Consider the following 24307-nt stretch of genomic DNA (forward strand, 5'->3'; position numbering starts at 1 on the left):
TCTCATTTTGGGGTCAAGGTAATGCTGGCTTCATAAAATGAGTTTGGAAGTTTTCCCTCCATTTCTATTTATTTTGGAACAGTTTCAGGAGAATAGGTATTAATTCTTCTTTAAATGTTTGGTAGAATTCCCCTGGGAAGCCATCCGGCCCTGGTCTCTTGTTTGTTGGGAGATTTTTAATGATTTCTTCAATCTCCTTACCGGTTATGGGTCTGTTCAGGTTTTCTATTTCTTCCTGGTTCAGTTTTGGTGGCTTATATGTCTCTAGGAATGCATCCTTTTCTTCCAGATTGTCAAATTTGCTGGCTTATAGTTGTGCATAATATGTTCCTATAATTGGTTGTATTTCTTTAGTGTTGGTTTTGATCTCTCCTCTTTCATTCATGATTTTATTAATTTAGGTCCTTTCTCTTTTCTTTTTGATAAGTCTAGCCAAGGATTTATCAATCTTATTAATTCTTTCAGAGAACCAGCTCCTAGTTTCATTGATCTGTTCTACTGTTCTTTTGATTTCTATTTCATTGCTTTCTGCTCTGATTTTTATTAGTTCTCTTCTCCTGCTGGGTTTAGGCTTTCTTTGCTGTTCTCTCTCCAGCTCCTTTAGGTGTAGTGTTAAGTTATGTATTTGAGACCCTTCTTTTTTCTTGATAAAGGCTTGTATTGCTTTATACTTTCCTCTCAGGACTACCTTTGCTGCACCCCCAAAATTTTGAACAATTTGTTTTTTCATTTTCATTTGTTTCCATGAATTTTCTAACTCTTTAATTTTCTGGTTGACCTGTTCATTCTTTAATAGAATGCCCTTTAGCCTCCATATATTTGTGTTCTTTCCAATTTTCCTCTTGTGGTTGAGTTCTTGTTTCAAAGTATTGGGGTCTGAAAAAATGCAGAGAATTATTCCATCTTTTGATACTGGTTGAGACCTGACTTGTGACCCAGGATATGATCTGTTCTGGAGAATATTCCATGTACACTGGAGAAGAATGTGTATTCTCTTGCTTTGGGATTGAATGTTCTCAGTGTATCTGTGATGTCCATCTGTTCCAGTGTTTCATTTAAAGCCTTTTAAGGTCTTTATTTCCTTGTTGATCTTTTGCTTAGATGAACTATCCATTTCAAGTGAAGGGGGTTTTAAAGTCCCCTACTGTTATTGTATTATTGTTGATGTGTTTCTTTGATTTTGTTATTGTTTTATATATTTGGCTACTCCCATGTTAGGGGCATAGATATTTAAAATTGTTATATATTCTTGTTGTACAGACCCTTTTAATATAGATATAGTGTCCTTCCTCATATTTTATTATAGTCTTTGATTTAAAAACAAATTTTCTGATATAAGGATGGCCACCACAGCTTTCTTTTGATGTCCATTAGCTAATAAGTTGTTTTCCCCCACCTCACTTTAAATCTAGAGGTGTTTTCGTGTCTAAAATGTCTTTTGCAGCATATTGATGGGTCTTGGTTTTTTTAATCCATTTTTATCCATTTTTTATCCATTTTTATCCATTCTGATACCCTGTGTCTTTTGATTGGAGCATTTAGCCCATTTACATTTAGTGAAACTATCAAAAGATATGAACTTGGTGCCATTGTATTTGCTGTGATGTGATTGCTACTGTATATTGTCTCTGTTCCTTTCTGGACTATGTTACTTTTAGGCTCTCTCTTTGCTTAGAGGACCCCTTTCAATATTTCCTGTAGGGCTCATTTGGTGTTTGCAAATTCTTAGTTTTTGCTTGTTCTGGAAGATTTTTATTTCTCCTTCTATTTTCAGTGACAGCCTAGCAGGATATAGTATTCTTGGCTGCATATTTTCCTTGTTTAGTGCTCTGAATATATCATGCCAGTCCTTTCTGACCTGCCACGTCCATGTGGATAGGTCTGTTGCTAGTCGGATGCTTCTGCCATTGTAGGTTACAGACTCTCTTGTCCCAAGCTGGTTTCAGGATTTTCTCTTTGTCTCTGAGGCACTGGTAAGTTTTACTATTAGATGACAGGTATTAACCTATTTTTATTGATTTTGAGGGGGGTTCTCTGTGCCTCTGGGATTTTGATGCTTGTTTCCTTCCCCAAATTAGGGAAGTTCTCTGTTATAATTTGCCCCAATATACCTTCGGCCCCCCCTTCTTCTTCTGCGATCCTAATTATTCTAATATTGTTTCATCTTATCTCTTGAATTCTCCCCATTGATCCAGTAGTTATTTATCTCTCTTTTTCTCAGCTTCTTTATTCTCCATCATTTGGTCTTCTTTATCACTAATTCTCTATTCTGCCTCATTTATCCTAGCAGTTAGAGCCTCTGTTTTTTATTACACCACATTAGTAGCCTTTTTGATTTTGACTTGGTTAGATTTTAATTATTTTATTTCTCCAGAAAGGGATTCTCTAGTATCTTCTATGCTTTTTTCAGGCCCACCTAGTATTTTTATAATCATCATTCTGAACTATTTCCATCATCTTACTAATGTCCGTACTGATTACATCCCTGGCAGTTGGTACTGCCTCTTGTTCTTTTTTTGAGGTTTGTTTTTCTGTTTTGTCATTTTGTCTAGAGAAGAATAGATGAATGAGAGAACAAAATGCTAACAGGGTAACAGTGACCTCTGAGAAATATACAGTAAACAAATCAGAAGAGATCTGAAACCGGAAAAAAAGAAAGGGGGGGAAAAAGAATATGGTCAGGCTGGTGAACAGAACAGAGCCATACACTAGATTTTGGGTGTATTTTGGTCTGTTAGAAGAAACTGCCTCCCCAAATTTTAAAGAAAGAAAATTTATACATACACAAAAATAAGGGTAAGTATGATGAAGGGATGGAATATGACCATAAAGATGAAAATTTAAAAAGGTTTAAAAAAATCAGTAAGTTGCTTGATAAAAGAATCATATTAAAAAAAGTGGGGGGGGGAGAAGGAGAGAATGTGATCAAGGAGGAGACTAGAACAAAGACATACACTAGATTTAGGGTATGGTCTGTTAGAAGAAACTTCATTCCAAGATTTAAACAAACAAACTATATATATATATATATATATATATATATATATATATATATATATATATAATTTTAAATACAAATGAAGGGATAGACTATGACTGTAATAATGAAAATTAAAAAAATATTTTTAAAAGGAATTGGTAAGATGTTTGAAAAAAGCAAGAAGAAAGATACAGAAAAAGAAAAGAAATTTTTTTTTATTTCTTTTCAGCATAACAGAATTCATTGTTTTTGCACCACACACAGTGCTTCATGCAATACATGCCCTCCTTAATACCCACCACCTGGCTCCCCCAACCTCCCACCCCCTGCCCCTTCAAAACCCTCAGATTGTTTTTCAGAGTCCATAGTCTCTCATGGTTCACCTCCCCCTCCAATATCCCTCAACTCCCATCTCCTCTCCATCTCCCTATGTCCTCCATGTTATTTGTTATGCTCCACAAATAAGTGAAACCATATGATAATTGACTCTCTCTGCTTGACTTATTTCACTCAGCATAATCTCCTCCAGTCCTGTCCATGTTGATACAAATGTTAGGTATTCATCCTTTCTAATGGAGGCATAATACTCCATAGTGTATATGGACCACATCTTCCTTATCCATTCGTCCGATGAAGGGCATCTTGGTTCTTTCCACAGTTTGGCGACTGTGGCCATTGCTGCTATGAACATTGGGGTACAGATGGCCCTTCTTTTCACTACATCTGTATCTTTGGGGTAAATACCCAGTAGTGCAATTGCAGAGTCATAGGGAAACTCTATTTTTAATTTCTTGAGGAATCTCCACACCGTTCTCCAAAGTGGCTGCACCAACTTGCATTCCCACCAACAGTGAAAGAGGGTTCCCCTTTCTCCACATCCTCTCCAACACACGTTGTTTCCTGTCTTGCTAATTTTGGCCATTCTAACTGGTGTAAGGTGGTATCTCAATGTGGTTTTAATTTGAATCTCCCTGATGGCTAGTGATGATGAACATTTTTTCATGTGTCTGATAGCCATTTGTATGTCTTCATTGGAGAAGTGTCTGTTCATATCTTCTGCCCATTTTTTGATATGATTATCTGTTTTGTGTGTGTTGAGTTTGAGAAGTTCTTTATAGATCCTGGATATCAACCTTTTGTCTTTGAAAGATAAAAGAATCGTAGGAAAAAAGCCATAAATTCTATGTGGTGTATGCCCCTAGCGCTAGAGTTTTGCAGTTCTCATTGATCAGTAAACTTGGTCTTGGCTGGATGTTCTTTCTGATCTTCTGGGGAAGGGCCTGTTGCTATGATTCTCAAATTTCTTTACCTGAGGTGGAATTGCACAGCCCTTGCCAGGGGCCAAGATAATTAATCTGCTGGGTTTGCTTCTCAGTAGCTTTTGTTCCCTGAAAGCTTTCCTCACGGGTTTGGAGGACAAGAATGAAAATGGCAGCTTCCCAATCGCTGGCCCTGGAAGAGTGGAGAACTTGGGGCCCGACTTCTCAGTGAACCCTTAGAGAAAAGCAATCACTCCTGTTTCCCTCGTCTGTGGCCACACTCTATGCTCACCTGGCCTGTGACTTAGTGTTTCTATCTCCGGCACATGACCCCATTTGGAGTGTCCAAACCCAGCAGATTCCTGCGGTGTGCTCTTGTGGCACTCCTTGGGTGGGAGGGAAAGAAAGGGAGTCTTCCCAGATCTGCCACTTGTTGGGTCCTTGCTTGAAGAGTAGTGGCCCAACTGGGCAGCGGATCATGGTTTATGGCAGTCCTGAGCTGAAAGCCCACTCCTTGGCTCCGTCTTTGCAGCTGGCTTTCCTGCTCGGATACTTGGGGGCTCTGCCACATTCAGGTACCCCTGGTTTTTCTGTAATCCTGAGGGTCTTGAGACCACACTGTCCCACAGTGTCTTCCAAGCCACTGGAGCGACATCCCTCAACAGAACAGACTTCTCAAAGTTCTGATTTTGTGTTCTACTGCTCCATCCCTTGCTGGTAGCCAGCTGATGGAGGCTCCTTCTCCTAGTGGTCTATCTTCCCATCTATCGCCGCAGATTCACTTCTCCACATGTCCTGCTTTCCAGACAGTTGTCACTTCTCTGTTCATAGAATTGCTGCTATTTTTTTCTTCTATGTGTTCAGAATGGTTTGATAACTATCTAGCTGAATTCTTGGGATCAGACAAAATTTGGGTCTCCTACTCCTCTGCCATCTTGCGGAGGAAATTTTAAAAAAGATGTTATTGAATGTTCACTGTGGAAATAAAAATTCTCAACCAACTATATTTTTCTGATATCTTAACTTCAAACCCTGTAACTTCTGGGTGAATTCTCCATTGTTCACACTGTAAATAGATCAATTTACTCTCTATGATGTTGGCTTGTTATACATTGACAGTTGTTTAACCTAATGATTTGGTTCTTTTTGGACTGGTTGAACTAGTCCAGTTTTTCTGGCAAAACCAGTTGTCTGTTATCAAAAAGTAGTGATGTAGATTCTGGGAGTATGAGAGTTGGAAAAAAGTTTCCTTTCCATCTATTCTCAACTCGAAGCTCTTTGGCTTTCTTCAGGTGAATGTTGGCTCCTGTGTGTATCTGGAGTAGGAATAGAGATAATAAGATAACCGGTGCCAAGTTTTCTCTCCCATGGGAATGACAAGCAACTGAAGAACTATGTTAGAAGCCTAAGGAAAAGACTAAAAAGCAGCAAATCTTGAGGGATCGCTTTGCTCTGAAAGTTCTCTGCCTCTTATTCTCTCTCCTCTGCACCCCCCTCCCTCTTGAGTAATGTTAACATTGACTTCTATGTGGGTGACTACCAGAAGGCCACAAGTTACCTGAAATGGTAGAATGATTCTTCCCTGTCCTTGAATTTGTGGAAGTATGAGAATACAAGAGTGCCATGATGCTGGCCTAGGACTTACAGCAAGCTAAGTTTTGTACTACAGATTAGTATATTTAAAAGGTCTTCTGCGTTACAACACCTGCAAGGATTCTATCACGTAAAAATCACAGCAGTGAGATCTGCCCTCAACTGTGTAAAAGTGAAATATAACAACTCATTAAAGGCTAATAGCCAGAGACAGAAGATAAGAGAAACATCAAACTATGTACTCACTGAAAGAGAACTAGTGGTGCAGCCTGTGGTGGAACCATTGAATTTTATTTTTAGAAAGAGCAATTGAGATTCAAGTAGAGCACCAAAATTGATAATCTGCCTTGTTAGCTCATGATTTATTTTCCAGTTTAACCAAATTAGTGGACTGGAAGTTCCCAAAGCATGGTCCAACAATATAAGGTGAAAGAAAAGATAAATATACAGACAATAGGAAGCAAAATGTAAATAATAAGAATTCTTGGAGGAGAAAAATAATGGGTATAACAGGATATCCTGAAACAATTTATACTACTAAAAATTTCTAAATTTTAGATAAAATAATACAAAAACCCTTTCAGACATATAGCTGAGCACACAAAAGTAGGTAAATTCTTATATGCCAAAGATGAAAAGCATAATAGAAGAAATAATTCCTAAGAAGCAAAATAATATTAAACCATGCAGCTTTAAAAAGTAATCAAAAATAACTTATGGAAATGAAAAGGCAGTAAGTAAAATTAACAACTCCATGGTCATATTAAACAGATTAGATAAAACTTAAGAATTGTTGGGGTACTGAGTGGCTCATTTGGTTGGGTGCCTGACTCTTGATCTCAGGCTCATGAGTTTGGGCCCCATGTTGGGCTCCATGCCAAATGTTTAGCCTACTTTAAAAAAAAAAAAAAGACTTAAGAATGGTGAGCTGGAAACTCAAAATGAAGAAATTACACAGAATGTAGCATCAAGAGTAAAGATGACAAGATAGGAGGTTAAGAGATGAAAAAAAAAATGAATGAAAGTTTTCATAGAATAAAATACCCAGGAATAAATTTAACCAGGGAGATAAAAGATCTATAAACTGAAAGCTGTAAAACATTGATGAAAAAATTAAGAAATACGATGTTATTCTGTGAACACATATTGGAAGAATTGATATTGTTAAATGTCCATATTACCCAAAGCAATCTATAGATTCAGTGCAGCCCTTATCAAAATTCCAATGGCATCTCTTCACAGAAATAAAACAAATAATCCTAAAATTTATGTGCAACCACAAAAGACCTCAAGATACCCAAAGCATACCCTCTTAGGAAGAAGAGGTCATGTAATGCCCAGGTCCTGGTGCTTTAGGGAATATCTCTGGTGTGTGCTACTTGCTCTCCATTGTTGTGTCTTGGCTGCTCTGTTCTTCGGGCTAGTAATCTGCAGAGGCTCTCCTCCTTGCTTGCTGTGAGCAGTGTTTGGTCTCTAGCCAGAATGTGGTGAATTTTTACTAGTTGTGCTCTGATTTGATTGTAAAATGAGACCTGACACCAACTCCACCAGAACTGAGGCTCACAGAACTCACAGGTTGGGAGATGTATTGTGGGCGGACACTTGTGCTGGTCTTCTGAGGGAGAGGCCTGCCTCACTGGGACTGGAGTGAGATTGATTGAGAAGGGCTCAAGTGTCCATCAATGGATAAATGGACAAAGAAGATGTGGTATGTATATGTACACACACACACACGTACGTATATACAATGGAATATTATTCAGCCATAAAAAAGAGTAAAATCTTGCTGTTTGCATTGACCTAGATATAGCTAGACAGTGTTATGCTAAGCAATGTAAGTCAGTTGGAGAAAGACATATATGATTTCACTCATGTAGAATTTAAGAGACAAAACAAATGAGCAAAAGGAGAAAAACTATCGCAAAGCTATAATAATCAAACAGTATGATTTTGGCTTAAAAAACAGATGTAGGTTAATGGAACAGAGTAGAGAATCCAGAAATAAACCCGCATATATGTGCTCAATTTATGACAAAGGAGCTGAGAATCTACGATGGGAAAAGGACATTCTCTTTAATAAATGATTTCAGCGAAACTGGATAGCCAAAAGCAAAAGAATGAAATTGGGCTCCTGTTTTACATTATACACAAAAGTCAGTTCAAAAGGGATTAAAGACTTGAATGTAAGACTTGAAACTACAACACTCCTAGAAGAACATATAGCAGTAAGCTCCTAGACATTGGTCTTAGCAATGAGTTTTTGGATTTGACACCCAAAGCAAAGCAAAGCAACAAAAGCAAAAGTAAATAATCAAGACTACAGCAAATTCAAAAGCTTCTGTACAGCAAAGAAAATGATCAATAAATGAAAATTCAGCCTACAGAATGAAAAAAAAGTATTTTCCAATTATGTATCTGATGAAGGGTTAATACACAGAAGATTTAAAAAATTCATGCAAATCATATGAAAATAAACAATTTGATTTAAAAATCATGGGGAGAAGATCTGAAGTTCCAAAGAAGACATACAAATGACCAATAAGTGAATGAAAAGGTGCTTAGCATCACTAATCATCAAGAAAATGCAAATCTAAACCACAGTAGATAGATATCATCTCATACCTTTCAGATGGCTATCATCAAAAATACAAGAAATAACAAATGTTGTAAAGGATATGGAATGAAAGGAACTTTTGTGTACTGTTGGTATGAATATAAATTAGTTACAGCCACTATGGAAAACAATATGGGGTGTCCTCACAAAATTAAAAATAGAACTGCCCTGTGATCCAGCCATTTCTTCTGGATATCTAATCCAAAGTAAGCAAAAGCATTATCACAAAGAGATATGTCCCCCTGTGTTCATTTCAACATTATTTACAAATAGCCAAGACATGGAAACAACCTATATATCCACATTTTCTTTATTCATTCATCTCTTGATGGACACATAGGTTGTTATGCATATATATATTAACATATATATGTAATGGAATGTTATTCAACCATAAAAGGGAGGAAATTCTGCCCTTTTCAACAACATGGGTGGATCCTGAGGGCATTACATTGAGAGAAATACGTCAGAGAAAAACAAATACTGTATGATCTCATGTATAGAAACTAGAGAAACCAATCTCATAAAAACAGAACATGGAGGTGGAAGCAGGGAATATGGGGAATGGGTGAATGTAGTCAAAAGGCACAAACTTGGGGTTATAAGACAGATAAGTTTTAGGGATATAATGTATACCATGGTGACTGTAGTTAACTATGATATATTTGAAAGTTGCTGAGAGATTAGATCTTTGAAGTTCTCATCACAGGAAAAATTTTTTTTTTTAAGATTTTGTTTATTTATTTGAGAGAGAGAGAGATAGTGATCACAAGTAGGCAGAGAGTCGGGCAGAGAGAGGGGGAAGCAGGCTCCCCGCCGAGCAGAGAGCCCCATGTGGGGCTCGATCCCAGGACCCTGAGATCATGACCTGAGCCGAAGGCGGAGGCTTAACCCACTGAGCCACCCAGGTGCCCCACAGGAAAAATATTTTGTACCTGTGTAGGTGAGGGACGTTGACTCATCTTATAATGGTAATCATTTTGCAATTTATACCTATATCAAATCATTATGTTGTACACCTTGAACTACTTAAAACTTAAACATGTATGTTAATCGTAGCTCAATAGAACTGGGGGTTGAATCAAGGTGATAGTTAGAAGAAATGTACCACTCTGTGGGTGAATGCTGGTAGTTAGAGGAAACCATGAGTACCTGACATATATGGAGTAGGGAATATATGGGAACTCTCTCTACTTACTGCTCAATTTTGCTGTACACCTAAAACTACCCTTAAAAAAATCTATTTAAGAGTGTGTGTGGTGGATAAACTGAGAGGGAAATAAGAAACGGAAAAATGTTTACGTGTATGTTGGGAGTGGAGACTGTGAATGATGGTATGAGTTGGATTGGAAACTTTTCTGTATCTTTATATGTTATTATTTTTAACAATATAAAAGTGTTATTTGTTTTTAAAGCTAAATGATAAAAATTGCTAGATCAGTATTTAAATAAAATTACATAAGCTTTAACACAAAAAAGTTGATAAGGCTAAAGAGCAGTACCATGTAAGGAAAAAAGTACAATTCACCAGGAAGAGAAGACAATTTCAAATGCATTTGTACATAACAGCATAGGGGAGGTATAGAAAGCAAAATTGACTAAATTTGAAATAGAAATCAAATGGTTTAGAAATTTTAACATATTCTTTTTTTTTAAAGAGCGATTACAAAATAACTTCACAGTATAAATTTGAACAAAAAAATCCACTGGCTCGATTCACATACACATTCTTTTCAAACACACACAACACTGTAAAAATTGTCACTTGAAGCCATAAAATTGTCTAAAAACTTAAATTGTCATAAAGATGACTTCTCACGCATAGCGCAATTATGTAAGAAATCAATGATAAAAATCGAGCTAAGACAATGGAAATGTACATATTTTAAATAATTCATACAAGAAATTATTGTACACATTATGAAATGCTTAGAATCAAAAATTTTGAAAATTTTGTACATTTACACTTCTGAGAGTTGGCCTAAGTAGTAGTGGAGGTAACTTATAGCCATAAATATTATTGTATTGTATTTATTTATTAATTTTATTGGTTTGTTTTGTTTTTAAAGAGAAAGAGCACACACACCAGCAAGGGAAGGAGCGGGGGAGAGGGAGGGAGACTCTCAAGTAGACCCCGCTGAGTGCAGTCTGATGTAGGGCTCCATCTCAAAACCTTGAGATCATGACCTGAGCTGAAATCAAGAGTTGGACACGTAACTGACTGGGCCACTGTGGCATCCCTAGCCATAAATATTTATATTAAAAAAAAGAAAGGTTGTTTTTCCCCAGGTTTAATTTTATGCTGAAGGTAAGTATAGCTTAACATCAGAATATCCTTTAATATGATCTCTTTAGAAAACACTTTAAAGAATAGCTATATAATTATACTAATAGATACAGAAAATTTGGGTAAAATTCAGTACCCAATAAGAATTCTTGGGAAACCAGGAACAGATGATTTCTTTAACCTGATAAGGTATATCTACTGGAAAATTACCATAGTCCTATTTAGTAGTAAAATATTAGAAGCATTCCCTTTCAATAACTAATAATTAATGAAAGACTGTTCTTCCCTCTCTGTTCAAGATCATAATTGAACAATTTATTGACATTCATAGAATAGTCCATGTTGAAGTTGGCAAATTGTTTTCTAGTATAAATGGATTATGTACTGGACTATAAAACATAAGATAAGTTTCAATAAATTTAAAAGAATTGAGATCAAACAAAATATTTTCTTGGACCACAACAAAATTAAATTAGGAATCAATAACAGAAAGAGAGTTGATAAATTGCTTGATATTTGGAAAATAAACAACACATTTCTAAGAACCCCCATGTCAAAAAAGAATCACAAAGAAAAATAGAAAATGGCTTGATTTGAATAAAACCACAGCATATAACATACAACCAGAACATGTAACAACTTCCTGAATTCCCATGCATTGTTGATAGAAACGTAAAATACTCCAGCCATGTTCCAGAAGAATTTTCAAATTTCTTAAAAAATGTAACACTTAACTGCATACCCTAGCATTTCCATGCTTGAGTATCTACTCAAGAGAAATGACACCATATGTTCACACTTGTAACTGCGCAAGGATGTTCTTAATACCATTATCCATGATAGTTCAAAACTGGAAATAATCTAAAATTCCATGATTTGGTGAATGGATGAGGTATCATATATCCATAAAATGAAACACTAGTGCACAATTAAAGGGAAACAAACTGCTGATGCATACTATGACATTAATGAGTCCTAAAAATCATTATTATGGTAAATGAAATAGGCCTGATGTAGAAGACTACATATTAAATGATTGCATTTATATGAAATATCCGGGATACAGATTAATGATTACATTGGGGTAGTGATGGGAGTGGGGTGACCACAAATTGGACACAAGGGAACTTTTTAGGGTAATGAAAATATTCAAAACTAGAAATTGATGATGATTACATTACTCTGTAAAGTTTTCAAGAAGTCACTAAATTATAGACTTACAAAATATGAATTTTATGTTTACATTAGTGAGTGGAGCTGCTGGTAAATTGTGTTTACGTTTTGATGGTGGAAGTATGAATGTACATATTTTTGGAGGTCATAAATTGCAAAGTCTCATAAATTTAATTATAAATGCTTTTAACACCCATCATTCCAGTTACAAGAATTTATTCTAAGGAAATAGTCATGGATATGCTCAAAGATTTACCTACAAGGGCAAAATTTTGTTGATGATAGAAAAAAATTGGAAATACCATACGTGCCAACAGTAATGAATGCATATATTATGCTGCGTACTTATTATATTTAATAACTGAATATTCAAGATAGCATATATTCTTGATTTAAAGGAAAAAAGAGCTATATATTACCTTATATAGAATTATTTTCATTACATTGATACCATCTGTATTTGTCATCTATATTTATATGCATAATAATTCATCTAGCAGAACCTAAACTGATACTTTATAATGATTTTCTCTACGTTATGGAGTTATGGGTCTCTTTTACCTTTTTCTTCTTCCAACATATGGTCCGAGTTTGTTACAAGAAATATTTTTTGACCATCCAGAAGAAAAGCTGGTTTGTTTTGGGAAGAAGAAAATTGGAGTCTGTATTCATTGGAATGTTCAGTAAACTAATAAATGTGTACTTTGTATGAGATTAAAAGTTTAGCCTTTGTAAAAAAAAAAAAAACAAAAAAAAAACACAAAACTTCAGGGCACCTGGGTGGCTCAGTGGGTTAAGCCTCTGCCTTCGGCTTGGGTCATGGAATCTCAGGGTCCTGGAATCGAGTCCTGCTTCAGGCTCTCTGCTCAGCAGGGAGTCTGCTTCTCTCTCTCTCTCTCTGCCTACTTGTGATCTCTCTCTGTCAAATAAGTAAATAAAATCTTTAAAAAAAAAAAAAAGATTACATTCTTAATCTGAGTGGACAGAAATTGCATAAAATTCAGAGGTGGACAAATAGGCCTGAAGTCTGTTTAGGTCTTAAAGTTAAGTAGGGTCAGGATGTTAGTTTCTCTCATATATGCCCTATTGAACTTTTCAGAGCTGAATGCATAGGGTTTCTGTGGGAAACAAAATCATGTGATAGCACACCCACACTCTGTCCGAGATAATGGATGGCATTTTTTGCTATCTTTTGACTGCCGTGCAGCAAAATTTACTGGTAAACATCGTTTTAAAGCAAACTGCAGGAGGAAGCTGATCCATCTCTTCTCTGGTATATGCAGAGCATTCTTCAAGTCTCCCACCCCACCCCCACCCTGCAAGGCCTAGAGTATAGCTGTTCTGTAAATATTTACACTGTGGGAGATAATCCGGAGGGCATGGATTTTTTTTAGTAGCTGAAACTGTACTGGTGCAGGTAAGAGATTATTGTAAATTCCTAATTAGGCTATTCCACATAGCCTAATTTGGGTAACTTTTACCAGCTTCATGTATCAGAGAGATATATTAAAGAATACTCTTTGGCTTTTTTTTTTTTTTTTCTTCTTTCTGGATTAGGAGCAAATTAAAGTTTAAGTTCTCCTTGCCTTGGGTGTAGCTTGAATTAGAAGAGAAATAAAACCTTCCCCTCTATAATCCCATAGTATTCATTAGTCCTGGTTTATTTTTTTATGACCAGTTGACTTTTTAAATCTTACTTATTAAGTGTTTTGCAAACACAGCCACAAGACAAATGCCTAAGCTTTGGGTTTAGGTTATTTTGCTGTTTCCCTTCCTGGACTGAGGAGGAGTAGGTGAGGGGAGACAGCTGCCTTGTGTCTTTTGTTGTGCAGCATGGAGCTTGGAGACTGATCTTAGAAGAGGGGATTTCCAGGTGAGTCATATCCAGATATATGGTTGATTATTTGATTTCTGTATTAATTAAGGTAACAATGGCTGCTCTAACAGACGAACAATGAAATGTTACTTATCACACTAGTAGTTTCTTTCTTGTTCACTGAAAATCTAAATGGGTATTACTTAGCAGGCAATTTTCTTGCAAGCTGTGATTTAGAGACCCAGGCTACTGCTTCCATCTTGTGCCTCGCTGTCTTCATCATGTGGCTCCTGTGTTTCTGCCTTGGGGAAAGAGCATGGAAGACATGCATGAGTGCTATTCTATTGACCAGGCCTGAAAATGGTTCATGACTTTTCTGTTCACATTCCATTGGCTAAAGCTCAGTTAAATGGTCACACCTGGCTGTAAGAGAGGCTGAAATTAATAGTACAATTTTGGACTCAGGAAGAAAGGAATAAGAATTGGTGAATACTAGGCAGCTTATGTCGTATTTGCCAGATCTGAACAGGGAACAATAGAAAAATCAAGGTAATAAATGAAATATCTCGGGTTGAGAGCCAAGAAGATCAGATCTTGGATTCTGTGACAGTAATACAAATGAGAGGCATATAGCAATTCCCTGAACTAGAGCCAAGTGTTGCAGAAAGCCTCTAGTAGAGCCTTCTATCCTATTTATGGATTTAGTGGGGGTTGGGGGTAGGGGGGAGACAGTTAAATGAACGAATAGTAAGTAACTAAGAAAATTTTTTGGTATTTTTTCTTTGTTTGGTTTTAAATCCAATGGCAGGCCACAAATACAAGCAATAATGAGTCCCCTTTACTTCTGTTGTATTACTTTGCTGTGTAATCCCAACATCAAACTGGAGTACTCATTTTTAGCCATAATTTTAAATTCTTGATATTAAAACTTATCACAGATTATTTTATAGACTTATATTTAGACGGAAAGGATTTAAAAATTCTTTGGTCTCTGTTAGGGGAAACCAGTAGTTTTAACCTAATAAAAATAACTCATAAATAGTTAATAAGAAATCTGAAAATAATAGCTGTCAACATTTGTATAATTTATAATTTGTATATTTTACATTTTATTTAAGAAGTGTTTAAATAGTATTTTTATAACTTTAGAAGATAGCTGTGGTATAAACTGGTTTGTTTTTGGTAGATGGAAGTTAGTAAAAATAATTACCTGTATGATTCTATATCTGCTTAATAGATTGTACTTTTATCCCAAAGTCATGTGATTAGAAAATACAATGTATTTCATAGTTTTTTGGTTTTTTTCCCCCCTTTTTCTCCAGGAGAAAAGTGGAAATTATGCATACTCATAGTCTTTTCACTCTTCTTGGAGAAAGGCTGATGTTGCATACAAACACTGTGACTGTCACTACATACAACACACTTTATGAGGTAAAATTTAAAAAAAATGTGTGATGATAATTTAAAATGTTTTTAATGGAGGGGCACCTGGGTGCCTCATTGGGTTAACCCTCTGCCTTCGACTAAGGTCTTGATCTCAGGGTCCTGGATCAAGCCCGCATTGGGCTCTCTGCTCGGTAGGGAGCCTGCTTCCCCCTCTCTCTCTGCCTGATGCTCTGCCTACTTGTGACCTCTCTTTCAAATAAATAAATAAAATATTTGGAAAGAAAAAATAAAATGTATTTAGTGGAAAGCTTCTATGTAATTGGGATCACGTTGTTGATTAATCAAAAAGCCAGTAACTTTTTTTTTTTAATGAACACATACTTACATTTAAAATTTTTATTTTAAAACATATTCATGTACATTTATTTGCCAATCTTTTTGTGTTGGTCCAAGGACTTTTCTTTGAGTGTGAGTTGGCTGATTGACTTTGTGCAGAGCTTTTCTCACATGAATCACACCCATTATGTATTATATGTTAGTTCTCTCCCTTGCCCTCTGCTGATTCTTTTCATCTCTGTCTCCTTTGCAATTACCAACATTAACCTTGAGTTGATAGTGGGTTATACTGTAGGTAAAAATGATTTGTAAAAAGCACTATCTGGAAGGAAGCTATAGATCTCATCATTTCAATTCAGAAATCCTTTTCTCACCATTTCTAAGAGATGGCCATATAAACTTGACCTCACTATTTTCTATGAAATACAGAAAGCCAAATGTTTATCATAGGTGGGGACGGTGACCTTTTCTGGTAAAGGGCCAGATAATAGATATTTTAGGCTTTGTGGTAGTCTTAGTTTGTCTGGGTTGTAACAGAATACTATACACTGGGTGGCTTATAGACAACAGAAGTTTTCTCTCACAGTTCTAGAGGCTAACAGGTCCAGTATCAAGGCAATGGCAGATTTGGTGTCTGGTGAGGACTCACTTCATGGTTCACAAACCGTCTTTTCACTATGTCCTCAGATGGCAGAAGTGTCAGGGGAGTTCTTAGGTTTCCTAATGAGGGCTCTGTGGCCCTACACACCTCCTAAAAGACCCCACATCTTTTAATACCATCACACCAGAGATTAGATTTCAACAGAGGAATTTGTGGGGATACAAACTTGCAGTCTGTAGCAGCAGGCTATGTGGTGTCTGTGGAACTGCTCATCTCTGCAGGTGGTGCTCAGAAGCAGCCATAGACAATATGAACCAAATGAGCATGCTGTCCAATAAAACTGCACTGTATCTGTTTACAAAAACTGGCCACGGTCGCCAAACTGTGGAAAGAACCAAGATGCCCTTCAGCAGATGAGTGGATAAGGAAGATGTGGTCCATATACACTATGGAGTATTATGCTTCCATCAGAAAGGATGAATACCCAACTTTTGTATCAACATGGACGGGACTGGAAGAGATTATGCTGAGTGAAATAAGTCAAGCAGAGAGAGTCAATTATCATATGGTTTCACTTATTTGTGGAGCATAACAAATAGCATGGAGGACAAGGGGAGATGGAGAGGAGAAGGGAGTTGAGGGAAATTGGAAGGGGAGGTGAACCATGAGAGACTATGGACTCTGAAAAACAATCTGAGGGTTTTGAAGGGGCGGGCGGTGGGAGGTTGGGGAAACCAGGTGGTGGGTATTAGAGAGGGCACAGACTGCATGGAGCACTGGGTGCGGTGCAAAAACAATGAATACTGTTAGGCTGTAAAGAAATAAAAAATTAAAAAAACAACAAAAAAACAGATGGTATCCAGAATAATATTTTGACCCCAGATTCACATTGCTTCACTTTTATTTCATCATTTTTCTGTTTTCTGTTATCATCAGTAAATTTAAGAGTGGCTGCCTTTTAGATAAATTAAAAAACTCGTTTGGCTACTCTGATTTCTAAGCTTAATATTGTAACTTTATGTCTATTATTCCTCTGATTACATGATTTATAAACTCTTATCCCCTAGAACCCAGCTTTTGTGAGTAATAGTAGATTTTTAGTATTGCTCCAATATTTGGCCTACAGAACTGAATAGAAACGCCTACCCTATGCAAAGCATCTTGATTCTGATATTATATTTCCCTAATAACAGTAACTGTTTTGAGGGTATATTTCCTGTGACAGTCACTCTGGTATAAATACTTTATATACATTATCTCAGATCATTACAACAACCCTCTGAAACTGGGTTGTTTTTCTTGCCTTTTTAAACAGACAAACTGAGAATCACAGGTTGAACAATTTGCTCTGTCTCACCACTAGTAGATTGTCATAAAATAGGCACAGTTCATACTATAAGGCCAAAAACGACAGTGTCTACCTTCAGTGGACAACATTAAAGTCCTCTGAATCAAAACCTTGCTACATTATCAGATTAGAGCTCTATCTGTGTTTCTATCTTGGTTTTTTTAGACAAATCCCTTGGTTAATGATTCGTATACATGTTTTTTAAATCATTTTTTGTCTACATTTTTGACCCTCTGCTTGTTTTGACCAATTAGTATCAGTAGAGCAGAAAGTCTTGGTAGTCAGTGAAACCTTATATTAAAATAGGAATGTAGCATAACAATGTAATATGTCAAATTTGAAAACATTATGTACTCTTAACCTTAAGGAAAATGCCCTCTGTGTGCGTGTGTGTGTGTGTGTGTGTGTGTACACACATATTTCTATTAGTCTTCCTGAAGGCGGCTCAACAGCAAGTGCAGCAGCATTTTTACCTACCATCTATACTCCTATGCACTCTCTTAGTGTCCAGATTTTAGTCTCTAATGATATTCTACAAAGCCAAACTGCTGCTAATTCCATGTCTCAGTTGGAGAAATCTGGATAAGTTTGGATCTCCTGATACTGGATGTTAGATGATGCAGATGAAGGAACTGACTTACAAGGTCTCTGACCAATTTGGCAATATATACTTTTAAAGTAGAAAAATAATCATGGTTAATTGGAAAGATGGACTAAATTATGATACTCCAAAAAGAAAAATTAACATAAGTATACAAAAAATAAAAAAAGAAAAATGATTATGATATGATTGGGTAGCACTGTTGATCCCATAAAAAAGTGGAAAGGGTCTTCAACATAAACATTATGTTATCAGACAGGATAGTGGATGACTAATTCTAGATCACAAAGTTAACAGACTACACTGTTTTGGACGGTGGCCTCTGGTTGCAGAAAGTTAACACTCGTTATAGGTTTAAACTTAATTCTCATTAACATAGTAAGTGAAATTTAACTATAAAAAGAATACTCAGCCTCAAAACCTGCAGCCTGAATGAGTTTGAACCCTTTTGAGCATCAACCAGGACCTACACCCCTGGCAAGAAGCATTTGGTTGATAATCTTCAGTTTGAAAGCTCTTTTTACTTTCATTTTCTGTCTTAGTTTGGGGAAATGACCTTAACCCCAAACAATGTGTCAAAATAAATATCACTACAACAGTAGAAAAACATAAAATCAAGTACAGAAATAATAAAGAACTATGTCAAACCTATGGTTTTGATAATGATATTTTAGAAGATGAGGTTTTTGCCAAGTTTTTAGAAGGCCATTAAGACAAGTTCAGTGTCACTGTGCACTTTAAAATTCTACATTTGATAATACCTATAGTAGAATAAATGACAATATTTTTTTTTAAAGATTTTATTTATTTATTTGACAGACAGAGATCACAAGTAGGCAGAGAGGCAGGCTGAGAGAGGGGGAAGCAGGCTCCCCACTGAGCAGAGAGCCTGATGTGGGGCTCGATCCCAGGACCCTGAGACCATGACCTGAGCCGAAGGCAGAGGCTTAACCCACTGAGCCACCCAGGTGCCCCAATAAGTGACAATATTAAAGGACAAAGTGAGTTAGACCTTTTGACAGTATATAACAGACAACACTGTATAAAAGATGTAAAGATGATTGCGGAACACTTAAAATGTGGCTAATGTGAATTGAGATGTGCTCTGAAGGATTTCATGTCCATATGTGGCTCTGTCCATTTTGTACTATTTTGTTTTTTTAGGGGCTGGGGTTACTTCCTGTGTGTATCTCTAATCAATACCAGTCAAACCTCCGTGGCCCATCTTTTAGTCATATCCTTTCATTAAAATGTTTACATTTATATTCATCTCTTCTTATTTATATCTCATTATTTCCCTCTCCCTTTTAAAAACTCACATAGGTTCTTAATGACAGTCTATCATGTTTTATTATTTAACAGGAGCATATATTTTTGCCTGTCTCTGGAGTATTAATTAAGTAATTGATTCTTGAAATACAGCAACTACGTTTCTCATTCCAAACATGTAGCAGAGTGTGGACACATAAAGGGCTCTTTTAAATACATGCTGGATTGAGTTTCTAAATATGTTTTGGTAATTTAAAAAAGCTTTTATGTGAATATGTGATAGTATTCAAAATACTTTTCACATGTAGAGCCTTACTTATTTGATCTTCCTAGCAGTTTTATATTAGATAGGCAAGGCAATTGTTACCCTCATCTTTAGAAGATCAAATAGGAACTTAAAAAGGAAAATGTAAAACTGTAGATTCCTTGAGATAATTTTTGTTTTCTGTATAATGAGGTTTCTTCTTTTTGGGGTGAGTAAGTTTTGACTATTCTCTATCATGGAAGAGTATGGCTTAGTCTTTTCCAAGCTTGTCTACATTTATTTTGTATCGATCTATAACCAGAATTTTAGGGATTTTGTCTGCTCAGCTGTAGGTCCACACCAGTGCTTTTTTGGGCAGATCAATGGGAAAACCTTGTAAGCATATACCAACCGCTGAATGTTCTTTGGCATTTTCAGATTCTTTGGATTTTCAAAGAAATTTCTGTCCCATGTGTCAGTTCAGTCTAATTAGTAGTGCATGTCTGTAGTGCTCTGTTGAGAAAATTCTGAGGCCCTGTTTGGTATTAACAACAAAGTGTTTCATGAGAGTGAAGGAGGTCCTTATGGTCTATATTTATCATTTTAGTAGTAGGTTAGTATTTATTTCAAGTCAATACCTTTTTGATAAACATCCCTGATATGTAATAAGTCAGTTTCTTATCTTCTTCTTTTTCTTCTTTTTTCTCAAGTCTGAGCGGAAAGGTCAGAAAAATGCCACTGCTGTTATGGTCTTTTTCTAATCAGATGGGATCATCTCTGGCTCATTTACTTTTCTCCATCCCCAACTTTTACAAAATAGCTAGGTACAACTAGGCTCTCAACTAACTTTTATGGTTTATTCACAGATTTTTTTACCTTACCTTGGGGTGAACCCAAAGTTTCATTCAGAACTTAGTATGTTAAGTTAAACAGGAAATTAAATCACTAATATAAAATTACATCTTTATTAAGTATAGTCCCATTAGATTTTTTTTATATATGCAGGAATAGAGGTATATACAAGATAAAGCCTAAAATACAGTAAAAAGTCACATATTCATTATTTATATATAATTCAGTTATCCATGCTTAAATTTCATAAATGTTTGAGTATTGGCACTGTGTAAGGCACCGTGCTGATTGCTAGGAATATAATAGTAAAAACGATGTATAAGAATCCAGCACTCATAGAGACTGCATTTTAGTGGAAAAATTTAAAAAATGTTTTAGAATTTTATTTTTGATTTGGTCAACTTTTTGTCATTTTGTTTTTGAAAAAAGTTTAAAGAAAAATTCATGGGTAAATGGCAATGAGCCACATTTTTAATAAAGATTTTTCCTCTCCCACACTTCATTTTGATGTTAGGACCCAGGATCATACATTATTTTTTTTTCCTTCTTTTTTTTTTTTTTTTAAAAAGATTTTATTTATTCATTCGACAGAGAGAGATCACAAGTAGGCAGAGAGGCAGACAGAGAGAGAGAGAGAGGAGGAAGCAGGCTCCCCACCAAGGAGAGAGCCCGATGCGGGGCTCAATCCCAGGACCCTGGGATCATGACCTGAGCCGAAGGCAGAGGCTTTAACCCTCTGAGCCACCCAGGCGCCCCGGATCATACATTATTTTTAAAATTTACTTATTTTCTAAGTTTTTTAAAATTAATGATGACATAAAGAGTCAAATGTTTACAACTCATAGTTTAAGTATATTAAGGAAGTACACTGTGAAGATATTTCAAACAATAAATTTTTGGATTTCCTAATAATCCTTCCTACTATAGGTATTGGTTCTTTTTTGTCTTTATCCATAATAAACAGAATTTGGAAACTAAAGAGTTAAAGAAGATGTGGAATTACTGGAAGACACTTTAGAAGAAGATTTCATTTGATTTTGACAGAATTGACATTTCTTGCAGATTCTTTGTGTATTTTGAAATAATGATTTTAAATTATTTTCTCAATGAAATTCAAATTCTTCATCTTTCAGATCTTGACAGAGCAAGTATGTACTCAAGTTGTACACAAACCACATCCAGAGCCAGATTCTACAGTGAAAATTCAGAATCCAAGTGAGCAAACAGCATTTTTTTCCCTTATATTTCCTAAGTTATACTTTTCATCCCTATGACTTATTTTGTAACTGGAAGTATGCAGCTCTTAATTCCCTTCACCTCTCATCTGCCCATCTCTCTACCCTCCTCTCAACTGACAACCACCAAGTTTGTTTTGCGTATTTATGAGTCCATTTCTTTTTGGTTGTTTTTTTAGATTCCACACGTAATTGAAATCATACGGTACTTGGCATTTTTCGCTTAGCATAGTACCCTCTAAGTCCATCCATGTTGTTGCAAAGGCAAGATCTCATTCTTTTTAATGACTAATATTCTATTGTGTGTATATACATCTTTTTGTCTGCTGATGGACATTTAGGTTGGTTCCATACCTTGGCTATTGTAAATAATATTGTAGTGAACAGAGGTACATGCATCTTTTAGAATTAGTGGTTTCATCTTCTTTGGGTCAGTACCCAGTAGTGGAATCATTGGATCATAAGATAATTCTATTTTTAATTTTTTGAGGGCCCTTCATACTGTGTTTCACAGTGGCTGCACCAAGTTACATTCTCGCCAGCAGTGCATGAGAGTTCCCTTTTCTCCACATCCCTCACCACAGCTTATTTCTTATTTTTTGATACTAGCCAAATGTTCTTTATTGTAATTATTATTTTTTGAAGCTAGCCAAACATTCTTTATTGTAACGCAATAGTAACATGGTAACATGGAAAACTAAATCAAAACTTTGCATAACTGGTGATTGCCATAGTTCATGATACTTATAACTCACTTATCATAAGGCTAAGTTGAAAATGAGTAAAACTTTTTAAGGGGAAGTTATGATGCAGTTATAAGTCTTGACTTCTTTTTTGTTGTTGTTGTTCATTCACAGTGATTCTTAAGGTGGTGGCAACTCTGTTAAAAAATTCTACACCAAGTCCAGAACTGATGGAAGTTCGTCGTTTATTTTTATCTGATATGATAAAACTTTTCAGTAACAGCCGTGAAAATAGAAGGTAAGCAGTTTCAATACCATAACAAAACTTTGTTCTGTAATGATATTCTCGCCTTTATTTTCAGTCTCTTTCAAAATATGTTTTCAAATTTTTCCCATATTGCTAAATAATTGTAATTATCAGAAACGGCATTTTATGTTTCTTTGATATAATCAACATTCATTATATTTATATTCATTATTATATTTTTATGTGATTATGTGGGTATTATTTTTTAATTGTGTCGGTAAATATACATTTTCACAAACCCTTATTTAAAATTCACCATTCCTTTTGGTGATAACTATCTATTGTAATCAAGTTGGATTTGTTCATATTCATCTATGCTTCTCTCAATTTTTGTCTGATAACTGATTGTTATCATGCAGTTTTGAGCTGGTTAGCTAAGACATGGGGTATAATCTAAGGCTACGGTGGCTTCGTGAGTCTTTATCTTCACGAATACTTATTGAGTAGTACATATAAAGCACTGCGCTGCACAGGTTATCTTAGTATATAGTCTTGGTACAATTTATTGGGGAAGGTAATAAAACAGTGATTAATATATAATGTATTAAGTGCATTGTGAGTGGTACATGTGATGGGGAGTAGAGAAACAGTAGCTAAATCTGACTGGGAGTGTTAGGAAACCAATTTGAAATGATAATTTGGATTTTTCCAGGTAGAAAAATGGGAGGAAATCTTCCTAGGTATAGAAAATAGAATGTGCAGAATGACTGTGCACCTTACTTTATCTAGGTCAGATCATATTTTCACTATCTAAATTTCAAAATAGTAAATTCTAATATAAATTAGATGTTTTTAATGAGTTTTTTCCCCACTAGATGCTTATTGCAGTGTTCAGTATGGCAGGATTGGATGTTTTCTCTTGGCTATATCAATCCTAAAAATTCTGAGGAACAGAAGATTACCGAGATGGTCTACAATATCTTCCGAATTCTGTTGTACCATGCAATAAAATATGAATGGGGAGGATGGAGAGTCTGGGTGGATACGCTCTCAATAGCCCATTCCAAGGTAACAAGAGATTCAGTATTTTAGATCTGTGTTTCAGCTGCAGTTTGAATGTCTGTAAACACTCTTCTGGTGCCATCTTGTGGACAATTTACCTCATGGCCCATTCCTTTATCTCCCCTTTCTCTCTTGTTTTTGGTTTTATTTTCTCTCCATTTATAAACTGTTAGAGCATGAAATGTTTTGTAGATAATTTAACTGAAACCCCAGGTTTATGAATTAGGAATTTTAGACCCCACAAATTACCCCACCTTTATTTTATAGCTTGAGTCTGAGTCAATAGCTCTTTTACCTAAAACATACCTACTGGTTCTTAAAAGAGTTTTCATGAAATATACTCTGAAATATATGTTTTAAGACTTTAAAAAAGTAGTCAAAAATTGCCTTTATTTCCAAGTGAATCATAATTAAGTATTTAAGTTTAATGGTATTTTTAATTGCATTATCTTTTCTTTTTAATTCTAAGAATTTGTATATCTATATTTTAAATGTTATCTGATCTTGGTAAGAAAGAGTAGTGGGTTACAATAAACAATTGTGCACTTTATATTCTATAACATTTCTCATTATGTGGAGCCATAGAAAAAGCATGGGTGTTAGAAGTTTGGCTTTTACTCTAAGTCTATGCCACAGTTCAGTTTTGTGACTTTAGAAAATGCATTTAGTCCTTTTGTGCAAGGATTAGAAAAAATTTTTTTAATGTTTTTAAGATGTACAG

The 24307-nt window shown here is 35.6% G+C and overlaps 1 protein-coding gene across 4 annotated transcripts in view; it reads left to right on the forward strand.

Moving 5' to 3' along the window:
• The window catches only part of LOC111158523 (neurobeachin), a 672328-nt gene that overhangs the window by 180658 nt on the left and 467363 nt on the right, over positions 1–24307 (forward strand). For all 4 annotated transcript variants that reach the window (XM_022520602.1, XM_022520603.1, XM_022520605.1 and 1 more), the window contains exons 18-21: positions 15045–15153; positions 21493–21574; positions 22452–22575; positions 23400–23592. In XM_022520602.1, coding sequence (XP_022376310.1) covers positions 15045–15153; positions 21493–21574; positions 22452–22575; positions 23400–23592 — 508 coding nt within the window. The remainder of the gene's footprint in view (positions 1–15044; positions 15154–21492; positions 21575–22451; positions 22576–23399; positions 23593–24307) is intronic.

The sequence above is a fragment of the Enhydra lutris genome, unplaced genomic scaffold (assembly GCF_002288905.1).
Source record: "Enhydra lutris kenyoni isolate GAN:26980312 unplaced genomic scaffold, ASM228890v2 scaffoldscaffold60, whole genome shotgun sequence".
NCBI lineage: Eukaryota > Metazoa > Chordata > Mammalia > Carnivora > Mustelidae > Enhydra > Enhydra lutris.